The sequence below is a fragment of the Sprattus sprattus genome, assembly GCF_963457725.1.
Source record: "Sprattus sprattus genome assembly, chromosome: 15".
In the NCBI taxonomy this organism is placed as follows: Eukaryota; Metazoa; Chordata; class Actinopteri; order Clupeiformes; family Clupeidae; genus Sprattus; species Sprattus sprattus.
In genome coordinates, this window is record NC_137913.1 from 6442779 (window position 1) to 6457778 (window position 15000).

At 46.2% G+C, this 15000-nt stretch overlaps 1 protein-coding gene across 1 annotated transcript in view; it reads left to right on the forward strand.

Moving 5' to 3' along the window:
• abca2 (ATP-binding cassette, sub-family A (ABC1), member 2) overlaps nt 1-15000 on the forward strand; it is a gene marked incomplete at its 5' end in the record, with an annotated part of 97220 nt that overhangs the window by 27849 nt on the left and 54371 nt on the right. The window contains one exon of the mRNA XM_080852043.1: nt 14635-14728. Coding sequence (XP_080708169.1) covers nt 14635-14728 — 94 coding nt within the window. The remainder of the gene's footprint in view (nt 1-14634; nt 14729-15000) is intronic.

A 15000-nucleotide genomic window follows, 5' to 3' on the forward strand; every position in this document is an offset into this window, starting at 1 on the left:
TTGTTGAGGGGTGTTGAGGGGTGTGAGGGTTGTGATTGTGCTGGGGTGGAGGAGAGCTGACAGCTGACGTGGTGGATGGCGGCGCTTCACCTCTGTGGAGTTGAGGAGTTTATATCAACAGTCGCGTATCACAGCCAGCTGTCAGGTTAAAGTGAGTGTGATAGCGAGAGATGGTGCTTTGATTTCTGTTACCGTTCCTGTCTTGTGTCTCCACCCATTAACACTCAGGAACACACAAACACCCTCAGCTGGGTAAAGATCTTAAGATCACACCTGAGTCCACACACAAACACACACACACACACACACACACACACACACACACACAGACACACACGCGCACACCTACACACACACACACATACACACACACACACACACACAGACACACATCATACAGCCCTGTACAGAACCTAGACCTGCTTTATTTTTTTCTCTCTCCCTACCTCTGTCTCTGTCTCTCTCTCTCTATCTCTCTCTCTCGCTCTCTCTCTCCCTACGTCTGTCTCTGTCTTTCCCTGTCTCTCTCCCTACCTCTGTCTCTCTCTCTCTCTCTCTCTCTGTCTCTCTTTCTCTCCCTGCCTTTGTCTCTCTCTCTCTCTCTCCCTACCTCTCTCTCTCTCTCCCTACCTATCCCATCTCTCTCTCTCAGGTCCTTGTGCTTCTCACTTGAGTCCCAGCTCTGTCCTAGCTCCCAGTAGACGCATCAGCAGTAATGCTTTCTCATAATCAGCCTGCTTAATTATTTAAGGACAGACGAGTACAGAGCGGCTCAATAATTGATCGCCGGCATTGTATTAGAGAGGCAACGCTGTAGGGCTGTCAAGCCAGAGAAGAGAAAGAGAGGAAGAGAGAGAGAGAGAGAGAGAGAAAGAGATGGGCTTACTTACGGAGATGCAGTTACTACTAAGAGGAACAGGACTGGGAGAGAAGAACTGCCTATCGTAATTAAGAATAAGCACACAGACACACACACATCATACACACACATGGAAGTATTTCCTGTTTATCATCTCAATCGCTCTCTTTTCATGCGTAGAGACCTGTAGCTCCACCTGCTCCTGGAGAGTAAACAGGATGTGACATCATACACACACATGGAAGTATTTCCTGTTTATCATCCATCTCAATCACTCTCTTTTCATGCGTAGAGACCTGTAGCTCCACCTGCTCCTGGAGAGTAAACAGGATGTGACATCATACACACACATGGAAGTATTTCCTGTTTATCATCCATCTCAATCACTCTCTTTTCATGCGTAGAGACCTGTAGCTCCACCTGCTCCTGGAGAGTAAACAGGATGTGACATCATACACACACACATGGAAGTATTTCCTGTTTATCATCCATCTCAATCACTCTCTTTTCATGCGTAGAGACCTGTAGCTCCACCTGCTCCTGGGGAGTAAACAGGATGTGACCTCACTCAACATACACACACATACTTCCAGTATTTCCTGTTTATCATCCATCTCAATCACTCCCTTTTCATGCGTAGAGACCTGTAGCTCCACCTGCTCCTGGGGAGTAAACAGGATGTGACCTCAGCTAGGCAATCTGAGGGGAGGTGGTTGGAGTGGTTTGTAACCAACGCAATTCCCCTGATCAACGCTATTAGATAGTGGATGGTGCATTATTCACTTTAGTGCAATCTAAAATGTACTCAGGGCCTCAGGGTCTGTCCCCATAAAGGCACTGCAGTTCTCCAATGTTTCTTTACAGTTACAAATCACAAACCAGTTAGCTTTATCTCTCAGTGTATTTCTCCTGCACTGAAGCATTATAAAGCCAAAGAAGCCAAAGAAGCCTGATTCCTCAGAGGCCGTGGATTTAGGCTGCATCTCTGCTTTTGTGTCAAGATGGCCGCCGGTATCAGTGCCAGAGACAAAGCTGCAATTGAGACACAGCAGTGGGTTCAGGAGGCAGGAGCTGTGCGGCCAGTGTGAATGGGGGACTCCATTGTTACGACCCTGTGTGTCTGTCTGTCTATTTTTGCCTGTGCGTTTTGTTTTGCCTTCTGTGTCTTGCAAACAGGTTGGTGCCGTGCTGATTGGGGCTCTAATCCCATTGGGTTAGAGAAGTCCCGGCCCTTTAAAAGCGGCCGGATTTCATCACATGGGAGCTTGCTTTGGGGATTGCGATTTCCTGTTGTCTGCCACTATTCGTTTCCGTTAGGCCAAGCCTCGGGCCTTACCCGCACCTCTACCTAACGTTCGCTACTCACCGGAGTGAGAGACCGGGAGAGAGCGTCAGGCTGTTGAGGCCTGCTCTCAAGACCTTGGGTTTCTGTTTGTGGGGTTAATTTTGGAGCCTTAGTTATTTATTTTATTATTTGTCCAATAAATTCACGGTTCTGTTTACTCCGTTGTCTGCCCGTGTTTTTAAATGTTTGTTACATCCCAAAGCCCTAGACAGGCATGTAACACCCATTCAAGGAGAGCTACTTAAATAAGGTTTGCCGTGAAAGATGAGGCGGACCGGGACCGTGGGCTCAGGTGGCTCAGGTGGCTCAGGTGGCTCAGGTGGCAGTGCCCTGTCATGCCCAGCCATTGTGCTGCTAAATGAGGCCTGGTGGGCGCCCCGCTCCGCTGCTCCCGATCAGAGGTCACTCGCTATCTGATGGATCAGCCGCCTCGCCTGTTCCACACACACACACACACACACACACAAACACACCAACCCACCCAGTCCAGCCCTCCTCCTGTGGCACTCAGACGCAGCAGAGGGACCGTGGCTCCAGCTAATTGAAAGATGGATGCCCTACTGAAATGGCTTTGAGCACTTTTGTGTTACGTAAGTTGTTTTTAGCATGACTTCTGAAGGACGTGTTTAAAAAAAAAAAGAAAAAACATTTGTCGCACTGCAGTGTAGCGTTAGCCGTAATGGTGTTTCTCGGTGGTAGATGTAACCCACAGTACTCAGGGGCAGCACTTAGTGAGTATTTAGCAGTAAGAACAACTCTATACAACAGCGCTCGACTCCGAGAGAGACAGAGGATCGCATCCACACTTACAGCCTGAATTAATAAGAACAACTACATACAACAGCACTCGACTCCGAGAGAGACAGAAGATCGCATCCACACTTACAGCCTGAATTAATAAGAGCCCATCTAGTGTGTGAAGCTACGCTCTCCTGCCTTTTGTAATGGCACTTGTTGCAGTGCACTATGGGTACTGGACATCTCTGTTGTCATTTGTAGTCTCCTAAACGGAGTTATGTTGTGCATGTCAGTAGAGAGAGGGAGAGGGAGGGAGAGAGAGATAGGGGAGAGGGAGGGGAGAGAGAGAGAGATGGGAGGACATAGAGAGGAGGGCATAGAGTGAGAGAGAGGGGAGAGAGAGTGAGAGAAACAGAGAAGGGGAGATAGGGGGAGAGTGAGAGGGTTATGTCGTGCATGTCAGAAGAGAAAGAGAGAGGGAAGGAGAGAGTGAGAGGGGAGAGGAAGAGAGCGAGAGGGGATAGAGAGAGAGGGGAGAGGGAGAGAGAGGTGAGAGGGAGAGAGAGAGGGGAAAGAGAGAGAGGGAGAGAGATAGATGGAGGGAGAGAGAGAGGGATGGAAAGAGGGAGACGGAGAGGGAGAGAGAGGGAGAGATTGTTTACTCAGGGAAAGTGTTCAGTGTGTTTACATTCAGCCATTGTTAAGGAGGTCTGACAGGATGTGTCCAGCTCGCTGAGGAGGTCTGACTCAGAGGTCAGAGGTCAGACCTCTCTGATGTGTTGGCTGCCTCCTGTGCCACACTACCAGTCCCTGCCTCCTGTGCCACACTACCAGTCCCTGCCTCCTGTGCCACACTACCAGTCCCTTCCTCCTGTGCCACACTACCAGTCCCTGACCCCCTGACCTCCTGTGCCACACTACCAGTCCCATCCTCCTGTGCCACACTACCAGTCCCTTCCTCCTGTGCCACACTACCAGTCCCTGCCTCCTGTGCCACACTACCAGTCCCTGACCTCCTGTACCACACTACCAGTCCCTTCCTCCTGTGCCACACTACCAGTCCCTTCCTCCTGTGCCACACTACCAGTCCCTTCCTCCTGTGCCACACTACCAGCCTCTTCCTCCTGTGCCACACTACCAGCCCCTTCCTCCTGTGCCACACTACAAGTCCCTTCCTCCTGTGCCACACTACCAGTCTCTTCCTCCTGTGCCACACTACCAGTCTCTTCCTCCTGTGCCACACTACCAGTCCCTTCCTCCTGTGCCACACTACCAGTCCCTGCCCTCCTGTGCCACACTACCAGTCCCTTCCTCCTGTGCCACACTACCAGCCTCTTCCTCCTGTGCCACACTACCAGTCTCTGACCTCCTGACCTCCTGTGCCACACTACCAGTCCCTTCCTCCTGTGCCACTCTACCAGTCTCTGACGACTGTAACTGATGCGTTTAGTTAAGAAGCTAATTAGTGTTTTCTGACTCATTGTTTGTAGATGTGCTTCAGAAAGCCTCTCGGTGAAGAGGGAGTAGGGAGTGTGTGTGTGTGGTGCTACGGTGGTGTATATGTGTTTGTTCTTGATTGATGTGTGTGTCTGTGTGTGTGCATACGTGTGTGTACTCATGTGTGTGTGGTGATATGGTGGTGTGTTTGATCTTGATTTGTGTGGTGGGTGTGTGTGTGCGTTGTGGTTTTCAGTAAGAACGGAAAGGTCCCAGAGGACTACTGCTACAGTAACTGCAGTGATAACATCTCCATAATATGGTGTGTGTGGTGTGTAATTGTGCTTCAGAAAGCCTCTCAGTGGGGGAGGGAGTAGGGAGTGTGTGTGTGTGGTGCTACGGTGGTGCATTGGTGGTGTGTTTGTTCTTGATTGGTGTGTGTGGTGTGTGTGTGTATACGTGTGTGTACGCGTGTGTGTGTGGTGTGTGTGTGTGCTGCTACAGTAACTGCAGTGATAACATCTCTATAATATGGTGTGGGGGATTTTATGCAGAGAGACTCCGGGGGCGATCGCAGGTTGATAGTTATTGATCAAAACGGACAGCTCCACGAGCAGAAAGATCAAAGTTTGTTTGGGAAGTCGAGAAAGCTTTTGCAAAAACAATAACAAACGCTCAGTCGTAATTAGGAGCACTTAGTCTTACCACAGATGAGCAAAGTGGTGCATTCTCGTTCCGCTTTTTCTGTGTCTTTTCCCATTGCACTTTCTGTGCCACTTTGTCCCACAAAATGCAGATTTGAAGAAACAGAATGGTCCATTTTGTTTTTGTCTTTGATTAGATTTCATTCTGACAGTGTAAACGTTGGTTAAGATCAACAGAACTGCTCTCGTTCTCTCTCTGCATCTTCTTTGAGGTATGTCCACAGAGGCCCGGCTTCCTCCCATGGTGGAAACAGTTCTAGTGAGACAACACCAAACAGTTCTAGCAGGAGAACACCAAACAGTTCTAGCAGGAGAACACCAAGTAGTTCTAGCAGAGAACACCAAACAGTTCTAGCAGGAGAACACCAAACAGTTCTAGCAGGAGAACACCAAGTAGTTCTAGCAGAGAACACCAAACAGTTCTAGCGGGAGAACAACAAACAGTTCTATCCCCAGATGCCAGGGATCCAGTGTGGTTACAATATGTAGGGTCAGGTTACAGCACCAGGACAGAAGGACTAGCTGGGCCATGTTCTGAGTGGACCTGCAACTAGGCAGAACATGTGGTCGACGCCATTGTCTGTGGTAATACTGGAGCTCTTAGATAGAAGATCTGAGTCTGGATGAATGGATGGATCTGGACAGCCAAGTACTGTTTTATGTGGAAAAATAGCGTACAGACACTAATTATGGAGAGCACTTTACGAAATGTTTTGCAGTGCAGTGAAAGCGTTTTGTGGTTTAGTTTATATGGTAAGAGTCACAAATGCCATTAGGCTAGAATGCTGTTTGGATTGCTGGGATTCTCTCAATACAGGTCAAACTGCAAAAGTGTTTTCCGATTATGCATGATTTACCTTCTAGCGGTGAACTAATCCAATGAGGTATTTGGGAAGGAATTCTTCGGAATATTGTAATTTTACTTATTGCCAGGCGATTTTATTTTAATTTAATAATGAACAGTACAGCTTTGTAAACATTAGGATATAATATTGTCATTTACATCTATAGTATGTTATATCTATAGTACTATGACAGCCAGCGTAATTGGTTTAGGAGAGCACACAGGCTTCCTTATGCAAAGTGAAAGACTTTAGAGGAGTCTGTGTTAATATATGGGAGTCCTGGGACGCACTGGTCTTAATGGAGCAGGCAGCACACCTGATGAAGGTGCGGTGATGAGCGATTCTCAGGGGAAATCACATTCAGACTGCAGGAAGTGAGGAAGTGGGGCAAGGTGTCTGCGAGGAGGGTGCTGTGTACACAGGAGACAGATAGCAGGATGCTACACAGGAAATCAATCCAGCGATATCGATCCCACTTTCTTTCCCCCATGGCTCAATTGCGGCAGAAGAGTATTAATGCTGAAGCTGAGCCTCCAGGCTTTAGTGAGAGCTGCTGTTAGCTGGAGCAGCTGATAGCAAAACTATTAGCCAGAGCTGCTCTCAGGGAAAGCTGCTGCTAAAAAGAGTTGTGCTTAGCCAGAAGGGATTATAGCTATTAGCTGCTAGAGCTGTTAGCCAAGTCTTTTTGTAGAGTGCAGCTGTTAGTCGTGCCTTCTGTTGAGATTCCTGCTGCCTAATTGAGGTGCGGTTTAGTAATTTAATTTGATGTAGCCTAATTATTATTAATGATTTAATTTGGTTATTATATGTGTATTACCTGTAAATTATGTTCAGAGTGCTTGTAGGCTACAGAGTGTATGTCATGTTTTGTTCTGTTATACTTTGTTATGTTGTGTTATGGCAGGTTCTTTGGGCGGTGCCTTGTCTTTAGAATTTCAGTGCCCTGTCTGACCCTGTGTCGTTTTGTGCATCTGAAAAAATAAAGACTTGTTAACTTGTAAACTTGTTTCCTCTGTTGATAGTAAAATATGCTGCTTAGCCCACCGGAAGCTTTATGGTGCCTTACTGGATCAGTTATTGCAGCCCCAGGCCCAGTCACCCATGATGTTCTGATTCTGTTCAGTTAGTCTGATTCTGATTCTGATGTTCAGTTAGTCTGATTGAGGTGAGAGCTCCTTCCAAACTCACTTTAGGAAATACACTGAGTCTGGAGTCTGGTTCATGCAAACTAGATTCAGCCTGTAATTGGTTTGTAGTAGATGTTCTACACTGGAGTCTAGAGTCTGGTTCATGCAAACTAGATTCAGCCTGTAATTGGTTTGTAGTAGATGTTCTGCACTGGAGTCTAGAGTCTGGTTCATGCAAACTAGATTCAGCCTGTAATTGGTTTGTAGTAGATGTTCCACACTGGAGTCTAGAGTCTGGTTCATGCAAACTAGATTCAGCCTGTAATTGGTTTGTAGTAGATGTTCAATAGGCATGTTCTATGAAATGAGCAGTGATGTTTCACTGGGAGGGGTGGGATTGAAGTGTTTAAAAAAAAATATAACGGACATATAGTTGTCACACTCCAAGTCCTGCACCATATCTCTGGAAGATCAAAACAGGCCTACAGTAAGGAACTGAACTGAACTGGGCTATGCTGGGCTTTAGGCTCGAAAATAAATCATGGATGAAAAATCCATGCCAGTAAATGCCAGTCGTTCAAACCTTTTTTTGAGTAAGAGCCATTGGCTAGATCTACCGTCACCATGACCGTGAGCTAGTACATACACAGAGCAACAACTCTGCTTCCCTTCCGTGTTGTGCATTGGGAACATTTTTTACGGCACACCAAAATGTAATTTGGAATGTAAAGCGATATTCTCAGACTCTGTGGAGTCCTTTTTACCAAATTACAGTGCTCTCATTCATTAGTCTGTCTTCCTGTGAGGGAAGAGCGTGAATTAAATAAGTCGATTTATTTTCCGAGAAAGGGACTGGTATTGCACAGCAGAGATGGAATAAAAATGAGTGCGCATGCAAACTTGCAAGCGCTCCGAGCAGGAAGATGATCACAGTTCCAGCCAAGCGGGAGATAAATGTTGTCGTTAACGGCTCACTTCATGGAAGATGTCTTTTAAGATGTCTCCTGAAGGATGTTTTTCTTGTATTTTTGCTTCACTGCAGTGGAAATGCTCCATGATGGGCTGTCAATGGGCCAATTCTTAGAATCTCCACGATTATTGATATTTTTGCAGTCCTGTAAAAAAAAAAAAAATCTTGCTGTAGTCTATATATATATATATATATTTGCTGTTAAGCACTTTGAGCTGCATTGTTTTGCATGAAGGGTGCTATACAATTAAAGTTTTTAATTATTATTATTTTTGTTATGTATAGCAATTTACTTTTTACATTTTAAACCACACCATCTCAGAACACCACTTATAATTTCCGTGCTGGTGACATAATGATCGTGAGAAGTGATGATTTTATACCCGTTCATGCCTCTGTGGCGTGCTATACTCGTTCATTCCTTGTGTAGCTCTATGGGTGGAGTGCTATACCCGTTCATGCCTTGTGTAGAGTGCTATACCCGTTCATGCCTTGTGTAGCTCTGTGGCGTGCTATACCCGTTCATGCCTTGTGTAGCTCTGTGGCGTGCTATACCCGTCCATGCCTTGTGTAGCTCTGTGGCGTGCTATACCCGTTCATGCCTTGTGTAGCTCTGTGGAGTGCTATACCTGTTCAGGCCTTGTGTAGCTCTGTGGAGTGCTGTTTTGGGCTAGACCAGGGGTGGGCAAACTTTTTGACTCGCGGGCCACAATGGGTTCTAAAATTTGACAGAGGGGCCGGGCCAGGAACAGATGGATGGAGTGTTTGTGTGAACTAATACATTTCATGTAAAAATCATCACATGAAAGGATTTGGCCTTTAACAGGTAGCAAAGCATTTATTTGCAAGGCAATTTAACATATTGCGCGAACATGAACAATGCAAAAACATGTCGTAACGTGACTGATCAAACATCATGAAAACATCTGAGGCCTGCGCCCAAACCAATTGCCTCACTTGAACTTCTTTATTATTTGCATTATCAGGTTAGAGCAGCCACGCAGGCTCTGTGCGGCATAGAGCTGCAACGATAAGTCGACAAAATCGACGCCGTCGATTGTGAAAAATGGTCGACGTGGATTTTTCTAGTCGACGCGTCATTTAATAAAAATAAAAATAAATACAAATATATATATACGTACTTTGCCCATGTCTGGGCTCGACAGATGCACAGTCCTCTGCAGAGGAGAGAAAGCTCCATCAGTGACCGACACCAATTTGTTTTTTAGGTCAGTGGGTATTGTTAGGTTCCTTGCCTTCCTTCCAAACACGGACTACTTGCCAAAATGGAGAATCCAGAATTATAATATCTCTGTCTAATGAAAAATGGAAAGAGAATGTTTTTTGTATCGTGTGTGTTTATGTGTGTGTGTGTGTGTGTCTGATACTGTTCATGACCTGTGCTCAGAAAGGGAAAGGCGACACACACACACACACACACACACACACACACACACACACACACACACACACACACACACACACACACACACACACACAGGCCAAAAGCAGCGCTTCTGTTTTAAATTATGGAACAGCTCTCCTCGCCATGCAAACGAGGGGCTGAATGAGGGGAGACAAAAAGAAAGTAAATAAATAAATAAATGGAGAAACAAAAGGCCATTTTCAGACTCAGTGACTTGGCAGGGCAAGCTGTTTAATATTCCAATCAAATGTTTCTGTTCGCCCTTTCCTGCCCTGCAAATCAATAAGCATGAAGAATGGAAAACCAGGCAAAATAGACAAGCTCTCGGTTTTAGATGGGGATTTTTTTATTCAGCTGTTGCCTGTGTATATTTTGTGTGTGTGTGTGTGTGTGTGTGTGTGTGTGTGTGTGTGTGTGTGTGTGTGTGTGTGTGTGTGTGTATGCATATGGAGAACAGTAGTATTCAGCACTCAGGTCTGTATAACGAAGTCTTTGTAAAGCGTGAGTTGGGCCTTTGTGCATTGTGTGTGTGTATGGTGTGTGTGTGTGTGTGTGTGTGTAGGCGGTGTAGATGAGCAGTCTGTCTATCTTGACCTTCACTGACAGTCTGGAGAGGGAGGACAGAGTCTGATAGAGAGGGATGAGGGGGATGACAAGAGCCTGTGCATGAGGGTTCCACCATGTCTCTGTCATCACACACTCTCTGTCTTACACACACACACACACGCACACACACACACACACACACACACACAAACACACGCATGAACATGCACGCAAACATACACACACACACATGCGCACACACAAACACACGCATGAACATGCAAGCAGACATACAAACACAAACACACGCAAGGAAAAGCATGCAAACATACACACATACACATGTGTACACACACACACACACAAACACACGCATGCACACACACACAAACACACGCATGAACACACACACACGCAATCATGAACACACACACAAACATACATACACACACAAACACAAACACACGCATGCATACGCACGCAAACATACACACAAACACACACACACACACACACACATACACACTCACGACAAACAGACATACACACTCACGAACACACATACAAAATCACATATACACTCACATACACACGCACATATACACTCACATATACAAATATTTATACAGTATAAACACAAAACGAGCCTTCTGCCGTCTTTATAGTGTGACTCAGCAAACAGGATGTTTTTCTGGAGCAGATGCCTTGCTTCACCTATTTAGTGTCACTTCCTCTTTCTGCTGCTCTTCGTCAGACTCTCTCTCTCCTTTTTGTCCCTTAAAGTATTTTCATTCTTGGAGTGAACAACAGTCAAGCGTGTGTGTGTGTGTGTGTGTGTGTGTGTGTGTCTGTGTGTGTGTCTGTCTGTCTGTCTGTCTGTCTGTCTGTCTGTCTGTCTGTATGTGTCTGTGTGTGTGTGTGTGTGTGTGTGTGCGTGCGCGTGTGTTAGTGTGTGTGTGTGTGTGTGTGTGTGTGTGTGTGCGCGCTCGCATGTGTGTGTTTGTGTGTTTGCGCGTGTGTGTGTGTGTGTGCGCGCGAGCGTGTGCGTGTGTGTGTGTTTGTGTGTGTATGTGTGTGTGTGTGTGTGCGCGCGAGCGTGTGTGTGTGTTTGTATGTGTGTGTGTGTGTGTGTGTGTGTGTGCACGCGAGCGTGTGTGTGTGTGTGTGTGTGTGTGTGTGTGTCTCCATGCTCTCTGTCCCCGTGTACCCTCCACTGCCTTTGCACATCCTGACACTGCGTCACCACCTCCGTGAGATGGGCTCTGGCAGCTCTGAATGACACATTGTAGTCGGGTACAGAAATGTCAACAACAGACGTCAGTGCCGCCGCCACCACACACACACGCACACACATGCACACACACACACACACACACACACACACACACACACACACACATCACCACCAGCACCACCACCAGCACCACCACCCTTCACCACAGCCCCCACTGCCCTCTCTCCCTCAAACCAGCATCTCACACCTCCACCTCACTCACACAATCAGTTACCCGGCCCACGGCTCTGCCCTCTGATGTGTGTGTGTGTGTGTGTGTGTGTGTGTGTGTGTGTGTGTCCCACACTGTGCCTTAGTATCTACTTCCTTCATCCACCACATACACACACTCACTCACACACACACACACACACACACACACACACACCCTTACACACACACACACACACACACACACACACACACACACACACACACACATACTCACTCACACACACACACACACACACACACACACACACACACACACACATACTCACTCACTCACACACACACACACACACACACACACACACACACACACACACACACACACCTCACACATACACACACACACACACAAGTAGAGAGCGAGAGAAAGAGAGAGAGAGAGAGATGTAGGGCCCTGAGTGATGTTGTGCATTCCAAGTGAGCCCACGTCTCTAGGAAACAGAACCAAGCGCCTTTCTTCTCTTCTGGGAGTTGGTCTGCTGTCTCAGTGAGCAGTCTATTATTGCTGTTCCATCTGTGTATTATACTCTTTTCTATTGATCACACACTCTCTGTCTTACACACACACACACACATACACACACACACACACACACAAACACACGCATGAACACACACGCAAACATACATACACACATACACACAGCTGGGAGTTGGTCTGCTGTCTCCCTGTGCAGTCTATTATTGCTTTTCCATCTGTGTATTATACTCTTTTCTATTGATCACACACCTTCTGTCTTACACACACACACACACACACACACACACACACACACACACACACACAACACACGCATGAACATGCACGCAAACATACACACACACACACACACACAAACACACGCATGAACATGCACGCAAACATACACACACACACATGCGCACACACACGCATGAACACACACTCAAACATACACACACACATACACGCAGCTGGGAGTTGGTCTGCTGTCTCAGTAAGCAGTCTATTATTGCTGTTCCATCTGTATATTATACTCTTTTCTATTGATCACAATGCATCGCTCATCGTTCATTAACCCTCTCCCCAGGGGGCGCCGTGACTTCATAAATCCCGGAGCCGTAATTGGTATCTGTATTTTCCAGCAGAGCTATGGAACACGGAACTCACCCCCTGACTATAATATCCGAGCGAAAAAAAAGATTCCCAGAGTGCATTCCTACAGTATTATCCATGTCATGCCGGCACAGCATCAAGTAGCATTATCCGAGGACGTGAGAAGCACCCACAACCGAAACCAATAATAATAAAAAAAAAACTAAAACTGCGTCTGTGTGTTAAGTTGACCCATAGGAAATTCTAGTGTTCATGATATAACATGCAAGCATGCTTAAAGCACAGGAAGCGTTTGTGTTACCACAACTGCGGGCCATGAGGGCCTATGAGCCACCTCAGGGTTAGGGTGTGTTAGTGTACCATGAGCACCTCAGGGTTAGTGTGTGTTAGTGTATCATGACCCACCGGAGGGTTAGGGTGTGTTAGTGTACCATGAGCACCTCAGGGTTAGTGTGTGTTAGTGTACCATGAGCACCTCAGGGTTAGTGTGTGTTAGTGTCCACTGCAGGGTTAGGTTAGGGTGTGTTAGTGTATTATTATCAACCGGAGGGGAGAGTTAGGGTTAGGGTTATAGTCCAGGCAAAATAACCCATGTTGGAGCCAAAAATAGAAGTAATTGTCAAAGAATGTTTTTCAGCATAGATTATTTCTATGAGGTGTCCAGAACAACATACTAAAAGTCCTAAGAAATCCTAGTTGAGGAAATATGTTTAATTCTCATCAATCTGAGATGTGTGCAAATAATGCATGGCAAAAATACACCTCAAAAATGTCTTTTTTTATTCCTTTACTCCTATCAAAACAAAACTTTGCACAATGAAAGTGAAAGACAGACGTTTGGGTTCTGATAGAGAGGATGAAGGGAGAGAGGATGAAAAGCAAAAAAGAGTGAAAGGAGGGAGTTTGTCATTTATAAAGTGCTTCACCTTTATGGCTGCCCCTCGACCTCTCGCTTATAATTTCTCTAACAAACCACTTTGGAGAGGCCGTCCCTGGGCTGGCAGGTTCCCCCTGGTGTGTGTGTATGTGTGTGTGTGTGTGTGTGTGTGTGTGTGTGTGTGTGTGTGTGTGTGTGTGTGTGTGTGTGTGTGTGTGTGTGTGTGTGAGTGAGTGTGTACTCCCCCGCTGCCCGTTTAGCAAACTGGACAATGTTCCACGCCAGCCGCTAAGATGAATGGATCGATACGCGACACCAAGCAAACTCTCCTCAATTCATTCAGTTGCCAGCTGATCCATGATCAAGGGAATGGGAGCTGACAAGGAGAGGGCGGAGCAGGGTGCAAGAACACACACTCAAGTCACCTGTGCTGTGTGTAAATGTGTTTCAAAAACATAAACTCAAGTCATGTGTGTGTGTGCGTGCGTACATGGGTTTCAAGAACACAAACTGAAGTCACCTGTGTGTGTGTAAATGCCTTTCAAGAACACAAACTCAAGTCACCTGCGCAGTGTGTAGTGTGTAAATGTGTTTCAAGAACACAAACTCAGGTCACCTGTGTGTGTGTGTACATGTGTTTCAAGAACACAAACTCAAGTCACCTGTGTGTGTGTGTAAATGTGTTTCAAGAACACAAACTCAAGACACCTGTGCTGTGTGTAAATGTGTTTCAAGAACACAAACTCAAGTCACCTGTGTGTGTGTGTGTGTAAATGTGTTTCAAGAACACAAACTCAAAACACCTGTGTGTGTGTGTAAATGTGTTTGTTTGGCCGTCTCACGACTTCTGTAGCACTGCAGAAGGGTCTTTTATTTTTATACGTTTCTATTTTTAGTACAGCTTGAGTTTTTAAGTCAATGTGGCTGGTTCTTTCTTCAATGTAAAAAATACAGTGGAGGCTTTCTAGATGTTACAGGTTCAACTCTATATTTATATCTGCTATATTCGTATACTATACTATATCTGTCGTGAAGACGGGAAACACTGTGTCTAACCTTTTGTGTATTTCCCCCTCTCTCTCCCTCTCTCTCTCTCTCTCTCTCTCTCTCTCTCTCTTTCTCTCTCTCTCTCTCTCTCTCTCTCTTTCGCTCTCTCTCTCTCTCTCTCTCTCTCTCTCTAGTGGGTGCTGGCCTTTGAGATCTTCATCCCACTGGTCCTCTTCTTCATTTTGCTGGGCCTACGCCAAAAGAAGCCTGCCATCCCCGTGAAAGAAGGTAGAAAAGGGTGTTTGTGGAAGGGGGGGGGGCACTGAGATGCTGATGTAGAGGAGGAATAGGGACTGAAATAAAGAGAGGGGTGAGGAGGGACTGATATAAATAGAGGGATGAGGAGAGACTGATATAAAGAGAGTGATGAGGGGGGATAGAGGAGGGACTGATATAAATAGAGGGATGAGGAGGGACTGATATAAAGAGAGAGATGTGGAGGGACTGATATAAAGAGAGGGATGAGGAGGTATAGAGGAGGGACTGATATAAAGAGAGGG